At 38.8% G+C, this 22,594-nt stretch overlaps 1 protein-coding gene across 11 annotated transcripts in view; it reads left to right on the forward strand.

Annotated features, from left to right (window-relative positions):
- Positions 1–2,856: 2,856 nt before the first annotated feature.
- The window catches only part of LOC142138994 (membrane cofactor protein-like), a 51,543-nt gene continuing 31,805 nt past the window's right edge, over positions 2,857–22,594 (forward strand). For all 11 annotated transcript variants that reach the window (XM_075196193.1, XM_075196196.1, XM_075196199.1 and 8 more), the window contains exons 1-4: positions 2,857–2,963; positions 14,430–14,539; positions 15,769–15,960; positions 16,784–16,880. In XM_075196193.1, coding sequence (XP_075052294.1) covers positions 14,458–14,539; positions 15,769–15,960; positions 16,784–16,880 — 371 coding nt within the window. In that variant the 5' untranslated portion in view covers positions 2,857–2,963; positions 14,430–14,457. The remainder of the gene's footprint in view (positions 2,964–14,429; positions 14,540–15,768; positions 15,961–16,783; positions 16,881–22,594) is intronic.

The raw sequence follows: 22,594 nt of genomic DNA on the forward strand, positions 1-22,594 counted from the left end.
TAAACGAAACTCCCAATTTCCATGCTCTCCAGTAGGGTTGGTCAAGATTAGTATAAAAGAAATATTTGAACTAGCTGATTGGAAATGTACTTAAAAAAATAATATACAAATCATGATCACCCTTAAAAATAATGCAATGCACATTAACTTACTTGTCTTTGGGCTACAATTACTGCATTTGTGAATTCATACTATGATATGAACAACAAATTTAAGCGCTGCAGGCGATAGGTGACACACCCAATACCATAGAAGTGTGAATAAAGAACAGTTTAAAAATGCTTATTTTGTACATATATGGTAGGCAGCTTCTTCTTCTGTCACTTGTTTGCAATAGTGTCATCTAAAATACAGGAAGAAAAGGGAAGAAAAGTGGCACACATGGTGTAGAATTTTTTTAAAAAACCAAGGGAAAATATTATGAGACCAGCCGTTTTCTGACATGTTTTGTCTGTCCAGACTTTATCAAAGGGTAAAGTCTGGACAGATGGATGGCTGACCTTAAAGCATCTACCTCCTTTTTTTTTTTTTGACATATCCTGATTGGATGGTTTTCAAATAAGCTGTTTACATATATTTTTATGTATGGGCAATGGCTTGATTTTATGTATTTATTTTTATCTTTATGATTAAATGTTATACTTTGGAGTTACCTTCTTTGATTATTTGGAGACTTGTGATCTGGAATGTACTACACTATCTTTGGCTCTGTTTCTGAGTTGCAGTTACATTTGGAACACATATCTGAAAGTCTGCGTAAGAATACCACTTCACCTACAACAACTATACCTACAGATAAGATCTCTCCTTTTATCCTTTGGTATTTTCACCTGTTTTTTAAAAAAAATTCAACACCATGTGTGACGCTTTTCTTCCCCTTTCTTCCTGTATAATACTATGATATTGCTTCCAGTTTGATGGACTCTGCCAAATACCATGGGGATACATAATATATTGCAGGAACATACCATGGAATTTGATATTTAAATCTCACATAATTATATTTGCATTTAATTACACGTAATTTGTTTTTGTATGTTGTGTAATTGAATATTTGCATACAATTGTCCAGTTAATTTATGTCACTCATTCAGTGATTTATATGATCCTTGACCGCCTTGGTTTGCCTAGGGTTAGCAACAGCCCCATACCTCCCAAGGGTCCTGATTACAGCGGGACAGTCCTGATTTCAGTGGACTGTCCCTCTTCGACTTACAATTTGCCCCGGTATCGCAGCGCACGCTCCAATATCGGGACATAGCAGCCAGTTTCCCCAGTGTTCTAGGAGGAAGTGGGGCAAGACTTGTCCAGAAAATGCTTCTGCGCATGTATGAACTGTCCCTCAGCCGCTTCTACGCATGCGCACACTGCGCAAACCGGGGGTCGCGGCTTCTTTGTCCCGGTATCGGACTTCCAAATGTTGGGAAGTATTCAGCCCTGGAAGCGGTACACAGATAAGATAATGGGTTTACCTCTTCAACTCACAGCCAATCAGTGATCACTTTGGGTGTGTGTGTGTGTTTGTAGGGTGAGCTAAAATAAAAATAATAATTCTTACTTCCTCCTAATTTAATGGCAAGTATGCAAATGAACTGATGACGCAGATAATGGGCCTGATTCAGAGTGAAAAATATGCCTTGTGTAGCGCCTCTACGTTTCTTCATGCTGCATATGCTCAGAAAGTGAATATTTGCCATTGCGGCTGTTCAGACCTGCAAGATTTGGACACAAATGACTCCTTACGCCTGTGATGGGGTTAGGAAGGGGTGTACTAACATAGGCCGTATACAGTAAAGGTGTGTTCAAGCTATTGTGTACAAATTCAGACTATGACGTAATCGCAGATACGACTGAAAAATAAATATTATTTGTGAGGGGCAGGTGTCAGTGGCGGATCCAGTGGGGAGCGATCAGGGCCATTGCCCTCCCTAGTAGGGGCGTGCAGCCTGCACACTATGTGCGGGTCCGTGTCGGCAGACAGGCAGCCATAGATTGTGTTTTAATCCTAGACGCATCTTCCAATCTGATTACGGCATAAATACACACTAATTTATGTGCAACTTATTCAAATGCAAGCTACGCTTATGCTTCGCTTTCCATTCTCAATCACACCCAGTATGTGTATTTATATTGTCCAAGCAGTTACAACAGTAAATGATTGCAAAGTAACAGTTGCACTATAATTATATAATTAATGTTATGCAGGATAATTTGTCGCCTTTTCTGCCTGGCTTAAGTATGGAGTCAAGACTGCTGGGTATTTAACACTTTAACACATTTGTTTAAAGATATATTTAATTTAACTGCAATTTCACTTCATGTTCCTCCCTCCAAATTCTGGAAATCTTAGCAGCTGCCTAGTGGTAGAGCCAGCCCTGATCAAAGGTCAATAGTATGTAGTTGAATGCAAATCGTGAAATAAGAATCCATTTTTGGCTTTTTTAAATGTTGGGAGGAATGCGCCTTTTAAATGGTGTTAACACTACAAATTTTTTTGGATGATTTTCATTTCTAGCCAATAAATGTCAAAAGAAAGTTAAGAAGAAACTGTTAATGTGTGCACAAGACAATATGACATATAGAACTTACTGCCTATCAGTCTAGCTATTCCCTTAACCAAACCTCTCAATATTAAACTACAACAGTTGCAAATAACTACAATCACGTAAAACAGTTTTATTTAAATTTAATTTTAGGGCTGGAGGGGAGAAACAACGGAAGACATTTTCATGGAGACCAAAATTCAGCACGTCACAAATTAAATTTTGTTTTTCGTAAAGCTGCTCCCTTTAATCATTGGTCAGGTCGGGTGATTCATTGGGTGTTGTTGTGTGGAGGGTGTGTTCACAGCATTATATACTGATTACGATTCTCAGAGCTGTCACTGCGAAGTTACACTGGAACATAAGCACAAGTGGTGGATTGGTTTTTTTCTTTGACTAAACCCGGAAGTTTACACCGAGGTAAGAGGGGAGAGCTGAGCTGGTTGTTACAAGTTTATTCTGATTATAAAATATCGCCTAGCACACGTATATCTATGGCAATGTATTGTACTAAATTGGTGTATTTTTAAACGGTATTTTGGTAACTTTTCACGATACAATCTTCGGCCACCTGACATGTCCAGGTCGGGTGTGGGTCGAAGGAGAGGTGTAGGAGGTTTCTTTTGAGCCCCCCTAGCTGTTATCACCACCCAGACGAAAACGCTGAGTGACCGAGCGCTTCTGCCAGGCAGGGGAGCTGCCGATCTTCCTCACTACAGTCTGAGTTATATTACTGGCTTGTGGGGAACGTTTCATGTCCTGCGCTGAACTCCGTGCGGCTGCTAGCGTCTAGTGCAGGAGTGAAAATGGAGAAGTGTTACCGCTGGGCCACCGGGACTGTGTTGTATGGGGGCACACTGGGTCCCCGGGGACTGTGTTGTATGGGGGCACACTGGGTCCCCGGGGACTGTGTTGTATGGGGGCACACTGGGTCCCCGGGGACTGTGTTGTATGGGGGCACACTGGGTCCCCGGGGACTGTGTTGTATGGGGGCACACTGGGTCCCCGGGGACTGTGTTGTATGGGGGCACACTGGGTCCCCTAACAGTGCATGTTTTGCTTATCTCCTTGCTTTAGCACAGGTGTATTCATTACTGACTGACACTTTGTAATAGATCCACAGGTGGTAAAATCATTTCCCTTGTCACCTGAAAAACATGGTCTGTTAGGGGTCCTGAGGACTGGGTTTGAGAAACATCGGTATATAGTACACTGGGCCACCAGGGATTTAACAATATGTGGACACAGTGTACCTCCAGGGACTAAGATATGTATCTTACACTGGTCACATGTTTTCTGCGTAAACCGTAACCCCAAGCCAATTAACCATTTCCCTTATGGCACATTTCGTCCTCGCGACTGTCTTAGACTGTCGCAGTTCAAAATTTTATAGAAAGCAGGCCAAGTGACGCCTGGCTTGGGAGTCTGTTGGACGTTTTTTCAGATAACAAGCAGAGTTTCTCAACTTGATTTTATGTCCCTCTGTTGTAGGAAGGAAACAAACTGTTTGTCACTTGTAGCTTGGTATGACTACACTGATCTGAGTTTAGTAATATATAGGTTATAGCTATTTTTGATTTTACAAGCCGTGCTTCCTAACACAACCCAAATACAATAGTTTGAAATCAAATTTAAATACTGTTCACATTATTAAAAAATAAAATTGCCTTTATTGTACCTTGTGATGCATTTTATGCACACATAGTGTTTGTACTTTAAACCATTTAGAGGAGTCATTTCAATTTTGAGCCAGTTTAGTTGCATTATTTATAGCATATATGCACCAGTTCCTAAGTTCTGTGTGCCTCCTTTTTATTATGATTGTTTAATATACCCACACATACAATTATTTTCAGGTAACATGCAATCAAAATGCTCAATGACACTTCTTCACGATATGATCAATCCAGCTATCTGCCACACACATTTATCAGTTACGGAATAATTTAATAGAATATTGTTGCAACAGGTTAACAGCCTGGATGGTTTGCATAATAAATTGCATTAGCAACAGATTTTTGTTGTAATCTACTAAATGGATCACTAATACCCCATTCATACTGCACCAAAATCCCGGGTTTTTACCGCGGCGAGCTCAAACGACCCGGGTCTTGGTGCAGTATGAATGGTACAAGTCAAAAAACCCGGGTCTTCAACCCGGGATTTATCGAGGGGTAATTCCCGGGTCGGACCCGGGTTGCCTGCACTATGAATGGTGCAACCCGGGTTTTTCAACCCGGGTTGCACAGAAAACAAGCTGATTGGCTGTCTGCCTGTCTCTGGAGAATGATGTCATCGGTGGGAGCCCGTGGAAGATTCGACCATTTTTCAGCCAATGAAAACTGCTCTGGTGATGACTCCCACAAATTTCCAGGGCACAGACTTGTGCAGTATGAATGGGGTCAACCCGGGAAATTCCCGGGTCCGAGGTGCAGTATGAATGGTGTTTCTGAGCTGCGACACTCCGAGCCCCGGCAAAAACCCGGCTTGAAAAACCCGGGATATTGCCGGGGCGGCAGTATGAAAGCGGTATTACTATCACTACTAGGGTCACAATGTGATCATGGGGCATCAGAATTTATCCAGGAGGACTTTAAGCAGACGGATAGTGTTGGGGTCCTTTGAAATCAATGTGTATAACAACTCAACAGTGCCCCCCTAGATGAATGCTAACTACAGTTGCTCTGGATTACTGTTGATGTTTTATTATAATATATTTAAAATTATAGAAATATCCCTCAAAACTGTATTTCTTTGTCCCGGGTCCCTGTCTTCAACTTTATTTAGAAATGTCCCTTCTTTTGGGGGCCTGATATACAGATAACTTCTACTTTTTCTCAGAAGTGTGTGTATTTGGTTTTAAAATGTATAGCTTCTACCTTGTTTTAAAGCTTAATGCTACACACCCACTGGCTTTTCAGATGTGTCTTTTAACACATTTTTTTTTGTTTTATTTTTTTTAAGTAATTAGCCCGAGGAACGCTAGTTGTTTGGTGGGGCATATGGCCACTACTGGATTTTACAAAATTGCTTTAGGGTATTGCTGGGATATTCTGTTATTTTTGCATTATATGGTATCGGCAACCTTTCTGGTGAATGTACTGATTTTTATTGTACATTTAATAAGTGATTATTCATTTTGTTGTATTATATTATCATTACAGATACCCCATTTCAAACCAGTGGGTATATTTACTAAACTCCGGGTTTGAAAAGTGGAGATGTTGTCTATAGCAACCAATCAGATTCTGTCATTTTGTAGAATGTACTAAATAATAACTGGAATCTAATTGGTTGCTATAGGCAGCATCTCCATTTTCTCAAACCCGCAGTTGAGTAAATGCACCCTCGGGACTGCTGTAGACATGACCAGACCACTCTTTGTATGCACTGTTAAACCTACAAGAACTTTTGTTAGGGAATAAAGTAGTCTGTTTTGTTTGTGTGTTTGCGATCAATTGTATTTTTATGTTTCTTTTTCTTCTGTTGGCCGTGCACTGTAGGCAACATTAGTCCCAACAAAAGAGAATACAGTTTCATGATTTCTATTCCATAATTGCTTTCTTATCAAAGCAATACATTCAATTTATCCAGCTTTTTTTTTTTTTTTTAAGTTTAATTTAATGGGTACTTTCATAATAAAACTAAATGACTTTCAATAATTCCGTTGTAAAAGAGGAACTGTGGTTTATACAGTTTACTGCAAACATTCATTGGTCACTAAAGATGACCTAACCCGTGCTTCCCAAATGTCAGTTGACACATTGTGGTTTTTTTGAGTTTGTTTTATTTTTTTATTACCAATATCACCATATTATCCCACTTGTATAGATTCAACACTTTTTTTTTTTTTTTTTTTTTTAAGACTTCCCCCTTACACAATCCATTTGAAACACCTGAAGCTAAGGCTCACAAGTGTTTGTGGGCAAGTACTGTAAAAGTTTGTACTGTAAAAGATGTGGATTAAAACTTTTTGTTGTGTTTAAAAGTTTTTAAATGTATAGCTATGAACACACCAAAGAGGTAGTGCCAGGGTTAGGAGATAAAAATACAGATAGGAAAAAAAGGTTACTTTTGTGCATACATGCGCTTATTATCATAAGTGAACAGGAATTAATGGAACATATTGTGAAATGTGTGAAAATATAACTGAAACAAGCTTGCTGGTTGAAGTATGAACAAGATTGTGTTGTCACAACTGATTTGGTTGAACAACTGTGTAGTGTTACTGTTGTGTAAGTAAACACAGTAATTAAAGATCATGTATTTTAGAACCCCATGATGACTGCATCTCTGCATGCCTTTTAAAACTGATACATTTGCACCTTTTATTGCCTGGAGATGCCAAATGGGAGCTCTTAAAATCAGGTCATAATGCACTGTACATACTGAGAGCAAAGACAATAGTATCAAATTCTTTCAGGAAAAACCTGAAATGTGACCAGTCACCCTCATGCTTGAAACCAGAAATCTGTACCGTACAATTCAGATCTCTAAGCCTAGAATGCTTATTATTCTATATGAGCTACTACTAATTTTAATAATTGCATACACAAAAGCTTTTTGACATTATCTGAAGAAAGAGAATTTGATAAGGTGTCTATTATGGGGCGAGTCATGTCCTATGCACAACAGTAAAGATTTTGTCTGTGATTTTAGACCAAACGGAGGAAAAAAAATAGCTTACTGTGTTAAGAAGACTGTTTAATCTGATGACTGGTTAATTAGAGTTGTGTGTATGTCTTTCTTTGCTCTATACTTTCTTGTTTTGATTTTATTGTTACAGGAGAAGTGCATGTTAGCATCAATCCGGTTATTTATGATTGATTGCCATTTTGACTTTGATGTAATTATTGCTATGAATGTAGCAACTTGGATTTTAAATTCATTGAGTGTAAGGTGTGTATGTCCATTGACATGGATATATGTAAATCTCCTAGGAAATAAGGCACCTCCTAGTGCAGTAACACACACCCCTCTGAAGAAAATGTGTCCCATATATGAAATAATATATAGTTTATCTGTAAATCTTGTATACCACAAATCCTTGATAACCCTCAAACTGCTCTCAGCTTCACATATCCATATATGGTGAAGAAAAGAGAAACCATAGTGTAATATTTGTGTACACACATTAAAGAAGTGCCTCCGTACAAGGCAAAATTATTTCAACCAGTTATATTTCTTAATTAATGCAGAATGCCTTCTATGATTATTTCAAATGAAAAGTGATCGTCTCCAGATTTTGACTAATTGCCAATGACACTACAAAGTGCCTATGTACCAACAATTACATGTATACTCGTGTGTGTGTGTGTGTGTGTGTGTGTGTGTATGTATAGAATTGCCTATCTCCACTCAAAAGGTCGAAACGCATTGGACCACGAAGAGCACCAACATTAAAAGCATCTCCCTGATATTGTGTAGGTCCCCCTCATACAGCCAAAACCGCTCTGACCCATCCACAAGATTTTTGAAGATGTCCTGTGGCATCTGGCACCAAGACGTTAGCAGCAGATCTTTTAAGTCCTGTAAGAAGCGAGGTGGGGCCTCCATGGCTCAAACTTGTTTTTCCAGCACATCCTAGAGATGCTCAATCGGATTGTGATCTGGGGAATTTAGAGGCCAAGTCAACAACTTAAACTCTTTGTCCTGTTCCTCAAACCATTCCTGAACATTTTGTTTTCAGTGTGACAGGGTGCATTAACAAACAAATACAAAGTAAGGTGCGCCCAAGGAACAAACCACAATAATAGTTGAATAATCTAAAAGATATTATATAATTTTTATTAGAAGAAAGAGGAACAGATGGCGGACCTTGTCTGCAATACAAAAAAATCTTTATTTTGACCAATACTAAAAAATGTGTTAGAAAAAAATATTAATATTATGAATATAACCTATATATCTCAGAATGATTACATTCAAAATAATGCATAAAACACTGACTCCATAAAAGGATGATGGTATGCATGTCTGATTTGAGCAGAAGCAAACTCTGTTTAATGTCTCTTGATGAAATCTTCAATATAGAGACTGACACAACACTAAATGAAACAGTGTGGGGCCAGTACACTTTGTCGTTCCTGGTAGACTGTACGTACATCCTGGATTGTACATCACTATTTACAATCATAAATGTAGGATCAATAAGCAGATGATAGTGAAGAAATATAAAATGGTCTCACCCACACCGTTTTATATTTATTCACTACCAGGTAAACTATCCACACACTCCCGGCCGTCCACATGATGTAAAAGAAAATGTGATTCATCAGACCAGGCCACCTTCTTCCATTGCTCCATGGTCTAGTTCTGACACTCATGGGTATAAGGGCTACCTAGCCCCATATGCAGCAAGCTGCTGTGCACCGTGTGTTCTGACACCTTTCTATCATGGCCAGCACTATCTTTTCAGCAATTTTGGCTACATTAACCCTTCTGTGGGATTGGACCAGATGGGCTAGCCTTTGCCCCCTCCCGCATGATGACCCTGCCGCCAGTTCATCGGTTGTCTTTCCCTGGAGCACTTTTTGTAGGTACAAACCACTGCATACCGAGAACACCCCACAAGACTTTACGTTTTGGAGATGCTTTGACCCAGTCATCTAGCCTTTACAATTTGGTTCTTGTCAAAGTCATTCAAATTCTTACACTTGCGCATTTTTCCTTCTTTCAGCACATCATTTTCAAGAACTGACTGTTCAGTTGATGCCTAATATATCCCATCCCTTAACGGGTGCCATTGTAACAAGATGATCAATGTTGGTCACTTCAATTGTCAGTGGTTTTATTGTTGTGCTGATCAGTGTATGTGCCAGCTAAGTCTCTTATTTATTTTTTTTACATTGATGTACGTGCAATATTATTGATTTCTGTATGTGATGCATATTATTTTTTAAAAAACATTTATCACATACTGAAAATATTGCACCTACATAAATATAAAAAACTTTGCTGGCGCATCATTTTTTTACATTGATGTAGGTGCAATATTTTCAGTATGTGACAAATGTTTTTTAAAAAATAATATGCGTCACATACAGAAATCAATAATATTGCACGTACATCAATGTAAAAAAATAAGAGACTTGGCTGTCAAGTCCTCATCCCTTCTAGGTAAAAGTGAAAAGATAGTTCTCAAGGTGGCCTCAACGCATTTCGACCTTTTGAGTGGAGATACGCGATTCTATATATAATTGTTGGTAAATAGACACTTTGGGCTAGATATACTAAGCTGCAGGTTTGAAAAAGTGGGGATGTTGCCTATAGCAACCAATCAGATTCTAGCTTTCATTTTGTAGAAGGCACTAAATAAATGAAAGCTAGAATCTGATTGGTTGCTATAGGCAACATCCCCACTTTTTCAAACCCGCAGCTTAGTAAATCTAGCCCTTTGTCTTTAGTGTCACTGGTGATTAGCTAAAGATTGGTAAGGATCTCTTTTTCAGTGCAAATCGCAATCGCGAAAGACAGATTCTGGATTAATTAAGAATTATAACTTCCTTTATGAATTTTGTCTAGTGTGGAGGCACTTCTTTATTGTGTGTTTACATGGGTGTATATTGTTGCAATATCACACATTGTTTTTCATTTTTTTTACCACATATGGATTTGTGGAGCAGATGGCTGCTTGAGTAGGTTATCAAGGATTTGTGGATATTTACAGATAATATATAATACAGATAATATATTGTATGCACTTTCTACATAGGTGTGATAGAGCACTTGATTGTCATTACTGCTCTAGGAGGGGACTTTTTAGATTATATTTCTTCCTGTATGAACAAGCAGGATAGTGAAGGCCACCTGAATGAAAGTGGGTGCTTTTTAATGATGAAGACTTTTGCATTTCAACAAAGGACTTTATAAAAAAAAAAAAAAAAAAAATTACACCTAAAAGAAACTACTTTTTAGAATTGGTTAAAGTTTGCTGAAGGGATTCGAGCTGCGGGCATCCAAGCGCTTAGTCTTACATTTGTCATACAGTTCCTACTTTTCAACTGTGGTGTTTTTTATTTGATACTTAATTTCTCTATATGTCATTTTAATAATGGTCACAGTTACTGGAACCTTTCCCCACTAATTGTATTCAGTTCTGGGTCAAAAAAACTTTGTAGTGGTGCCAGCAAATGCTGCAATTCTACAGTAAGGCATAAATGCTAAACCTCCGGGACTGTGGCCATTAACATGTGTTACCAAATAGTTAAAATTTCATTGTGCTGGTTGTACCATGCAAACCATTTGGACCTACACTTCCAGGTCTATAAATATCCTCATGCAATGTAATCCAATTTTTATTGGGTGTTATTACTTCTACATTATATGATCAGATTTTGAATAGCATGTAATACTCAATTTGTAGTCCATACATTGTACAATAAATGGTCTTTTTCTTTTTTTTTTTTTCTTTTTTTTTCTTTCTTGTTGTCCTACAAAGTAACTTGTGTTCTGACTTTACTGTTAGATAGGATTAACTAATTGTGTTAATTATTAGCTACGAAAAATGAAGCTGAGGCTGGATTCCCTTCCATTATGTTGTCAAATATTAATCTCATTATAAATATTAACTTCACATGACCTGGTGTTTTGGAGGTAAACATAGCATAGATTATTTCCACCTTCATGCAGCTTGCAGTTGTGGCTATCCCCCCCCCCCCCCCCACCCCACATCTGATGTTACATGCTCCTCTTATTATCTGCATTTTTAATGGCTAATTTCCAGGAGATATATTGGCTCTTATAATATTTTTGTGCATAAATTATATACCTTAAATTAACTTTTTTTTAATGTGTAGATACATTAGGCTAGTATCATGTTCGTATTGGTAGAATGATTCCAATCATGACAATACTGCAACAAAAAGTTGATCAAACACTTCCTGAAATACACTTTCAGCTTGTTGTATAATGTTACATTTATGATAGTAATGAGTGAATTGGCTTGTAATGCCAACACATATCTTCCCTCATTATTCTTGTGTGTGCTTTACTCTTTATTTTTTATTTATTTTTTTTTAGCCAGGGAAATTGGTCTGAATACATAAAATTTCCTGACACGATCTACCAGCCCTAGCTATCGTCCGGGTGCTATTTAGCATCAGTCTCCCCCACTTGATCCCACAATCCTATTATTCTTAACAAACACGCCACAGCAATCGCACCCATGTCGTGCACCTGTGTGTCTGTCTGTGTGCAAGACTGGGAATTGAATCCTGTCTGAAGTAAAATATTTTTAGATTCATTAATTATAAAGAGGAAATCTGGAATATGTATATTTTAGCAATCAAGTTAACAACTGTACATATCGTAAAAGTACGCCATCATACAACAAGGCAATCTGGCTTGGTAATGAAAACAATGGTAATGTATTTTTCCAGATCTACACTAGACAACATTACAATATTCTGATTTACAATAGCAAACGTGATGTAAGCTTTCTGTTCATCTTTCCAGGGACTGGGTATATTTTGTGCATGTCCCATTAGGGACTGGGCATCATAATGTACATCTTACCACCAGGGGCTAGCTATTATATTCACTGGGCTTGCAGACACTGGGCTCTGTAAGCTTGGTAATGTATACTTGCCATCAGGGAAAGAGCTCCATTTGTATGCAGGCCACACCTTTTGAATAAGACACACCCACAATCAAACTGAACCACACCCATTTAGTGCTACAATGTTATTTTTTCCACTACAACATTTCTCCCCAGAAAATGTCCAGCTTGGTATGTTTGCATACCAAGTTGTTCCGTCTATACAAAATAAGCTAGCAGGGAGAAACAATTATGTTTAGGGCCCAATAATATGTGTGGCCCTGATGATATTCTTGGCTTGGCATTGACTCCTAATTGGCTCTCTAATTAGAGAATGTCCACCCTAAAAGTACATTTGCATACGCTAGCCTCTCTGCCCTGATATTAGAAGAACTCTGGGGTCCCTAGCTAGTTTGAGAATACTCACATGCCAGCGTCACACCAGATCCTCCCCACGTGTAGACAGCAGGAATAGGTGGAAGTTAAAAAGAGCTCTGTGGTTCTGTGACTGATATACACTGAGAGCGCAAAGTGTCACAGTGCCACTACCCTTGGCTGAGCTCCTCAAAATGTATAGTAACTTATGGCAACCATTTAGACACTTGCTTTCATAATGTCTCACCCTAAATTTGCCTAAGCTAAATGCTGATCAGTTGCAATTTGACATTGCATAATTGCACTTCGTTAAAAAAGTATCTGGGTGTGATACGTTCTGAAACCTACATCAATTTTAATGCTCTTTAATCAATTGAACCTGGTTAATCTCTCTACACCTTCTTTCTACTATTCTATTAATTAGAAATACCATTTACTGTGGGGTTTATTTTCATTTTTCTTTTTTTGTCATAGAAACCTAAATGTTTACTATTGTGTAATTAAATAATACATACATATAGTAGGCAAATGCTCATTTTCTGTTTGTTATAGACAAGATTGTGACAAGATAATTGTAAATATTTATTTTTTTGTCTTTTACTGACCATTAGCATTTTATTTTTTACTTTTATGCTAATCATTTTATATAGAGAAAGATTGGGTAACACAGTGAATTAGTGGCCAATAGTGTTCCGTAATATTTGACTTGGTTCTTTTTTTATACAGTGTCTAGAAGTATTTTTTTTGTTTTTATTGTTAAATGACCTTTAGCTTTTATCCTAATAAGAATGTCACTACTTTATAGACTGTCTGTTTACAGCCCTAACTATGGGTGGAGCAGTAACTCTTCTCAGTAACCAGTGGCTCATGTAGTCCCATTCTCCTTATATTTAGAGTATGGTTAAAGTTTGTGAATTGAATGGTGAAAACAGTAATAATCTACAGGTGTAGGACAAAAAAAAAAAAAAAAGGAAGCGTCACTTAATAGAACATTGGTCCACCACGTGCAGATACCACACCATTGATGGTGGTGGAAAGTGCCGTTGTTCCAGAATATCCCATAATTGCTCAACTGGGTTCAGATCTGATGACTGATATATGGATGTGATTTAAGTCCTGTTCCTAAAACTATTGGGCATCTACACATGCTCTGTGAATAGGGACGTTATCATTCTGGAAGACTGCCCTTCATGTAACATGGGATGAAGATGATAACTCTGTCCATTAAGTGTTAAACAACACTCATTACTGTAGAGTTCTTTAGTTGGCGCCACACGTGCAACTGAAAATGGTGATTGATCTGACCGTATCCACTGCTCCACTGCTTGGCAGTCCACTGAACACACACACATTGCATTGTCAGATGTGATGAAATTTCTAGTTAATTGATCTACAGGCACTTTCCTGTTTTGCCTTGCATGTAAAATTAATAAACGTGCATAATGATCTCTGGGTTTTCAATTCCTCTCACTGTTGACTATTGCTAATATTCGCATGGAACTCACAGGAAAAAGACCACCTTAGACACAATTGTTCGTGAATATTAGTTGAGCTAGCTTAAGCTCCTACAAAACATGCCCCAACAGTCACACTCTCGGTCATTGAGGTCTCCTCTTACAGCATTGTTAACCATAACTATAGGCCGCTAGGACAGTGCAGATTTTTATACATGATGCTGTCAATGGATGTTATTTTTTTAATACGTAAGCCACACCTGTGTAGAAACGCCAGCTTTTAATATGCTTGTTTACTCCTGTTTTATCCATGTGTTTCATTTATTTGTTTTTATGCTTTTAAATATACATTTGGGTTCTCTAATCAGTGCTACATGGATACATTTGACAAATACTCTTTTTCTTCCATGAATGGGGAATACATTATTTTTCCATGTGTGTTTGAGCACATAAATAATTTTTTTTTTTTTAACTTGTAACAAAGGAAACTGAAATAATGTTGTTTTTCTTTTATGATAGATCTCTTCTGTTGTGATCCTGGTTCAATATGTTTCCACTAACAAACCCTATGAGAAACCACTGGATACTTCTACTTGTATGCCTTTTTGCCTTCTTTGCTGCTAGTCATGGTAAGTCCTGTGTTCCTGTAAGCTATGCTTCAAGTATCAGACATTGCAGAACATGAATGTGATGTGTGATGCGGTCACAATATTTTTGATTATTGTGCATATTTGCAGTCTACATGGCACAACTGAAACTATTTAATTTATGCATAATATACCACCCCTCCCCTCATACACACAGTGTGAAAATACATTTATATACATCTTATTTTATTAGAAAAGCATTTTTTAAATATTTTTCTATACTGTGCACTCTTCACTGAGTGTATTTTTTTATTTAATAACCTCTAGGAGATGTAAGATTTTATGTTTATCGCTTCCCTAAACCACCATTCTAGCTGTTCATTTTGGTGCATTGAACATGACTATAATTTCGTTCTTAGAGCTGGGAAACTCCATTCTTTTGTTCGTAGACAGGGAAATAAGCGTAGTGAAAGTGACCATTTCCAATCCATATATAGAACTTGTGCTATCATAATTGCAGTAGCAGTGACACCCACAGCCTAAATGAATGTATTGCCTTGCATCGCATTTTGTGTAGTCCTACAGCATATGTTATATTGTCAAAGAGTAACCTGTGCTCTTATTATGTTCTCTAATTTCACAATGTGGGAAGGAGTTTTTATTGTGTTTGATATAATAGGTTTATAGAGACTTTCCACCTTCTGGAAAAGATACTCTAGTTCACTTGTAGGAGGCTCTTTAGGGTCTCCACCGTTTACTCAGGATCCCGGTATTAAAAATGGCTGTGAGACTGATGCTATAACAATCTGCAAGTGTTGCAGGAAGATTTATCCAAGCAAATGGATTGTCATCAGACTCCTGACTGGATAAGTGCTGCTGTCAATCAATTGAACGCACACATGGGTCAACTGGCCCTCGTCTGGCATTACAGCAACATTCCAATAGAGGTCCCCTGTCACAATATGTTTGGGTGGTAGGGATACCACCCTTTAAATCCTACATACTTGCCCACAACCTAGGAAACACAAGCTCATGAGAGCAAAGGAGAAGAGTGCTTGGAAGGTGAAATGAAGAGTATAATTCTGAAATAGGCATAAGAATGATAAAATAAAACAAAGGAAAAATAATAAAAAGGATGAAATCATTATTTAAAGGGCACTGATCACCTACACACAAGGAAAGACACCATTTTGTGTATGCAACTTCAATTTTAATGAATTCAAAATTTGTTTTTTGAATGTGTGTGTCTTAACGGTGTTGTTTATCATCAGGTAACTGCACAGCTCCTCCCAATCTGTTATTTGGCGAGTTGGGAGAACAATTTATTGGTAAAAACGACTTTATTGTAAATTCAATTGTAAACTATACTTGTCGGCCTGGATTTACTCGTGATCCTGCGATCAGTAACACTATAACCTGCTTAAGTGACTCCACATGGTCTATTCCTGACGAGTTCTGCAAACGTAAGTGCTCTTTATTCTTCTTGGGTTTTACTGCCTGCTCAGCCACATTACCTGTGTAGGGGTCATTAACAGTGACATAATGACTGCTGCATCACCTGAAATTGGCAACTTATGAAATAAAAAATATATTTTTTTTATTATTGATGACATTCAAGCTACAAATTCATGGCCAGTAAATGGGCGTACTTCAAGAATGAGGGTTTTTTTTTTTTTTTTTTTTTTTTTTTTTTTAATGAAGAGGGAATAATATTTGAATTTTTTTAGTTTTTGTTCAAATGTATTCCATTATTAGAGCCATATGCTATGAACCTTGAATTTTGAATGACCCTTGGTTGTTTGGGACATTGGTGATGGTTTTGTGTTATAGCTGGGTTTATTCTTTCTTTCAGAACGCTCTACTAAATACTTTCTATTAAACAAACTCCATACACTAAAGTTTTCACAGTAACCCCTTCGCCCAGCTGCGACTTTCCACAGTGGGGTAGAACATTACCACCGGTCCATTTTCCTCCCTGAATGTTTATTATCTAATCTGACTACCTTCTGCTATCAGTGTGGCAGCTGAATGCTTGATGGATACTGTACCCATGCCCCTTTGCTAGTTAAATTGGAACAGTGCTTCCAGTCAAAGTTATAGGCAGGAGTATTTCTGTAATAACTGATGTTGCTTTCACTGTACCTACACTTCAGGTTTCTATCTGGAACTCTTTGATCACACAGGTTATATGTCTCACACATCTATTTTTTTTATTTATTTTTTATCTCCTATGTTCTACACCCATTCCTGTATCGTGCACTTTTAATTCTGTTGTTTCTATTGTAGGGAGATCATGTGGAAACCCTGCAGAACCAGACAATGGGCAAATGCATGGTGATAATTTCCTATTTGGATCTAGAGTAACCTATACATGCAATACTGGGTGAGTTTCTGTGACTTGGATTATATAGGGGAAATTCCATATTTTCAGAGCTATACAGTTCACTGGCAAACAGAGCCATGCAGACAGGTCCTTGCCCACATCTCTCCACTATGCAGCATTCACTGACTGGAGCTGAGCTCTGAGAGGAAAATTTCATGTCTGTCAGTATGACTTTGAGGGGCCTTTTTAACAAGCTCTTAATCCCTCGAAAACGGACCAAAGCAATTTTACGTATCCCCTCTATTTATAACTAGGAGATCGCAACAGATATCGTAGATCTTTTATCGTATGCAATAGCAGTCCCCATGTAAAGTTTCTATAGGGACTGCTATTTTTCATGATTTATCAAGCTCTGAAAATCAAAGATCTTTGAAACTTGTGCCCGAGGGCTAGCCATTGATTCCTATGGGGAGAGCATTGCCTCAGATCTTACCTGCTCTCCCCCTCGGTTACTGTTGCAAAGGTGGCCACTTTGCGATAGAGACCATAGTGACCATAGAGAAGATAGGAGATAGGTACATTTGTGTGTTTTTTTTTTTTTTTTTTTTTTTTTCAAATTAAGTAAATTTTGTATTGATTTTAAAACGTAAAAGACTGACACAAAACAGTATAAACAAAAGAAAGATACAAACAGATATTAGCCGTCAACAATTGGTTACAGGTGGATCGATACAAAGCAGTCATTATCTTCTCAGGTCAATTAGGTGAGTACGTGGAAAGTTAACATAGCAAAATGCAGTGTCAGAGACCATAAGAATTTTACAGAATTAAATATAGCAACACGTGTCAAGCATAGATTGATTATTACGATAGTCCTCACTACACATATGAGAGGGGAGTTTGAACTAATGTAAAAGCAAAGGCAGGGGTTAGTAGCTTCGAGGCGAAGAGGCCGCCATCATGGGGAAAGAGAGAAAAGGAGGACAAATCTGAAGTGAAGCGGCATAACTGCAATCATGCCCTGATATGTTTAATCGGTGTCTTGATTCATACCATGGAGACCATATTTGTGGTATTTGTCCTTCACCCGCCTCTCAGTGTACATATACCTCTCATGATTCATAGTATCGTTTACCAGTGCCCTCCATTTATAAAAATCTGGGTTTACATCTGCCAGCCAAGTGCGCGCTATAATAACTTTTGCCAAGGTTATAAGGATAAAAACAAATTTGTAAAGAGGTCTATTCAAGCTATCTTCCAGGAAGATACCAAATAAACATATCTTAGGTGTCAAAGGGGAGATCCCTGGGTCAGTGTCACCAATACACTCCCACACTTTATTCCAGAAGGCATGTACCCCTGACACTCCCACAACAGGTGCCAAAAGTCACAACCCAACAGGCCACACATTTAGAGGAGTCAGTATTTTGTCTCCCGCAATTTCCAACCAATGACGTCGGGGTGTGATACAGCCTGTGCAATATATAGAGGTGAATTTGTTGAAAACTGACACATGAGGTTGTATCTTTTATACTTTTCATACTCCTTAACTAGCATACCAACATTGGATTCCCATTTAGCTATAAGGATAGCACTGTTAATGGAATAATGATAGTTAAGCTTTGTGTATACCGTGGAGATGACTCTGCGTCTGCCCATAGTTCTCCAAAGTGATCTAATGGGAGAAACTAAAAGTGTGGGGGAGGAGCTGCAAATGTGCGACTGAATGGCATGCCTAAGTTGCAAGTAGCGATAGATTGCATTATGAGGAATCTGAAAATCTCGCTGGACCTGCGCAAAAGACTTAAATACATTTGCTTCATAGAGGTGGCCCAATGCAGACACCCCGAGACAGCGCCAAAAGCTGTCACTATTCAGTTTGTTTAGTTCAGGCAATGCAGTGTTTTACTAGATTGGGGTGTCCGCATCCAATCCCTCCCCACCAAAGACTTTGTGTGCCATGTTCCACACCTTCATTGCCTGAGCAAGAATAGGAGGGTCAGAACTAAGTGACCGACCCATCAAAAGTACCTGCAGTGGATTAAACAGAGGCGCCGCCCGCTCACTAAGGAAGCCCATCAGAGTGCTGTTACTACAGACGTTCAGCCATCCAATTAATTGTGACAACTGAGCCATCATATAATAGAACTTAAGATTTGGTAGTACCAGGCCGTCAGCAGATTTGGATTTAAAGTCCTGGCCAAAAGTTTGGACAATAACACAAATATTATTTTTCACAAACTCTGCTGCATCAGTTTTTATGATGGCAATTTGCATATACTGCAGAATGTCATGAAGAGTGATCAGATGAATTGCAATTCATTTCAATGTCCCTCTTTGCCATGACAGTGAACTTTATCTCAAGAACAGCATTTCAGCCCTGCCACAAAAGGTCCAGCTGACATCAGGTCAGTGATTCTGTCATTAACACAGGTAAGAATGTTGACAAGGACAAGGCTGGAGATCACTCTGTCATGCTAATTGAGTTAGAATAACAGACTGGAAGCTTTCAAAGGGTGGTTTTTTTGAAATTATTGTTCCTCTATTAGCCATGGTTACCTGCAAGGACACGCGTACAGTCGTCATTGCTTTGCACAAAAAGGGCTTCACAGGCAAGGATATTGTTGCTAGTAAGATTGCACCTAAACCAATCATTTATCGGATCATCAAGAACTTCAAGGAGAGAGGTTCAATAGTTGTGAAGAAGGCTTCAGGGTTCCCAAGAATGTCCAGCAAGCACCAGGAACGTTTCCTAAAGTGATTCAGCTGCGGGATTGGGGCACCACCAGTGCAGAGCTTGCTCATGAATGGAAGCAGTCAGGTGTGAGTGCATCTAATTAGGCAACAATGGGAGGCCATCAGTCGGTATGTGGCCCAGAAATTGATTGACGGCATGCCAGGGAGAACTGCAGAGGTCTTCAAAAAGAACAGTCAACACAGCAAATATTGACTCTTTGCATAAACTTAATGTTCTTGTCAATAAAAGCCTTTGACACTTATGAAATGACAAAAAGCTCTAAAAAACACTGAAGCAACAAACTTTGTGAAAACCATTACTTGTGTCATTCTCAAAACTTTTGGCCATGACTGTACACCGAGTATGTAGTTTTATCCTGGCCCGCCTGTCTCCCCAAATGAAAGAGGAGTGTGATGAGTTAATGAGCTGGAATATTTGATTAGGAATGTAGACAGGTGAATGCTGTAGTACGTAAAGATATTCGGGCTGCATTATCATTTTAAAGAGATTAATTCTTCCAGTCACAGTAAATGGAAGACCTTTCCATGTGTGGTATCTGAGCGTAAAATAGTGATGGGGTCAACATTTAATTAAACAGTCTATTGGTCTAGGGGAGATCCATATAACAAGGTGCTTAAAACGCAGTGTCCATTTTGAGGAGGTGATCAGAGGAGGGCTGGAAAAGGATAATGCAATGGACTGGGAAAATATTGGACTTGTTCCAATTAATTTTAAGTCCAGAATAATGGCCAAAATGATCAACTGTCTCCAGAAGATTATTTAGGGACACATCCGCTTCATACAGGAACAATAGCATGTCAACTGCATATAGAGCTATAGTGTCCGCTCTTTATAGTAATTTAAAAAAGTATTAGCAATACCCACTCCTGTGAAGTGCGACACTACATTATGATAAAGAATAGCTGTGATTGTCCTGTTAGCCCCTTCCTCCTGGTACAAGCAAGCAATGTAACTACCGCCCATGTCGGCTACCAAAAATTGTGAATGGCTAGCGAATAAAAGCCGCATTTTTGATTTGTCAAATAAAAACTCTGATCACTTATGTTGCACATCGAGCCACCAAACCCTATCCTCCAGCGTTCATGATATCAGAAAGATAAATTCTAGATTTCTACATGATTGTTCAAGTTCCATCTCTCGAGACTGATTTAAATTTTTGGGTGTCTGCTACCTTTTTTATGAGAGTTCCCCGCAAGAAAGCTTTGAAGGCATCCCATAAAACGGCTGGATTGTCGTGAGAATTATCCCCGAAATATCCCTCCCACAGACATTTGAGATCAGCACTTGCAGCCAATGGGTGCAGCCAGACTGGATGTATCTTCCAGAAGTGAGTTTCCTTATCTGTTGCATTGTCAACCTGGGCCAAAACAGAAGAATGGTTGGAAGTGCCTCTCTGCAAATATTCAGTTTTGGATACCAGGGCCATCGATTTAGGGGGACAGAAGCATAAGGTCTATATGGGAGAGTGAGTTATAAGTGATAGAGGGGCAGAAAAATTGTTGCGTGTCTGGGTAGCGGGCTCTCCAGCCATCCACAGGTCCCATCTCCTGGAGAATGTCGTTGGCATTGAGGGAGTCCTAACAGAGGCCTCTTTCCATCTGTGAAGGCTGGGATCAAGCATGTTATATGCATGAGCGACTGTAATAAGAGGGGTATCAGTCATTTGGGATAGGAAGGACTCTGCCCTTCCTAACACCTGGGCACCATATGGGGGCAGGATATATATATATATATATATATAGCAAGAATCATTATTGGAGAGGATTCAATTATTGCTTCTATAAAGACGTATCTACCATAAGGGTCTAGTTGTAATTGTTCTAAAGTGAAGCGTAAGTTTTTCCTTATTAAAAGGGAAACTCCCCTAGAGTTTGGAGAATATACAAAGTAGTAGGCCCATCCCACTCATGGTATTTTAAGTGCTAATATCTTACCACCATGAAAATGTTTATCCACTAAGCAAATAATGTCTGTTGCGTATTTTTGAAGCTTGGAGAGTACTAGATTATACTTAACATTCAAGCCCCTTACAATCCAGGTGAGCAGGCGGAGCCCCCTCCAGAGGATTACTTACTGCCATGATGAGTCAGGTGAGAAACTGGGGACCAGAGAAAGAGATGACAGGCAAAGGACACCCGGTCTAGAAAGGGGACTCCCATAATCTGCTCAACCCAGGACTGAGCGAAAAATTACATTAATGGCTTAGTGCGTGTCGGAGTGAAACCTATGCAAAATGCCATGTATGTTCGGTATGTAAAAGATAGAAGTACAATTTGAAGGGGAAAAAAAATAAAAATTTCTCTGACTAGTAGCAAATTGGACCTGCACCACTAAAGTCCCACAGAAAGTATATGTAGAAACACACCAGGGGGTAAATGTATGAATCTCCGGATTCTTCATCTCCGGCGTGTTCAGCCTCTTCAGCGCTTAAATTTAAAGCGGCGCTGCATTGTAAAGGGAAACTTCCCTTTATAATGCAGCGCCGGAGATGAAGAATCCGGAGATTCATACATTTACCCCCAGATGGTTATACAGCTAAAAAAAACAAAGGAAAACAAAGTGCAGACATAGAAAATTTCAAACCTGCCTGTTCCACCCCACATTCCCAGTAAACTTAAAACAGCTAGAGTACACTTGGATCGCTAAAACTATAGAATTACCCCAAAAAACAACTACTATCTACTTGGATGTTGAAGGTTATGAAGCTATAACTAGTTCTTCCTAATATGAGTCCTCAACCAACTACTACCACTAGAATGGCATATTAATAAAGGCACTATTTAGAGTCAGGGCCTGGCACGCCAACAGCCCACAAAAGTACCCAGTTATCAAATACAGAACATCAAATGCTAAATAATCAGGAGCCCAGTGTCCTCAGGGGTCCAGAGCTTCTGCCAGTCGACTGCATCTTTAGGTGAGCTGAAGTGTTGTCTGCTGTCCGCAGACACTCGAAGCCTGGACAGATATAGCATGGAGTAAGGCAGATATAGGTCTCCCAGTCTCTTTTTGACTTGGG

The sequence above is a fragment of the Mixophyes fleayi genome, chromosome 2 (assembly GCF_038048845.1).
Source record: "Mixophyes fleayi isolate aMixFle1 chromosome 2, aMixFle1.hap1, whole genome shotgun sequence".
NCBI lineage: Eukaryota > Metazoa > Chordata > Amphibia > Anura > Limnodynastidae > Mixophyes > Mixophyes fleayi.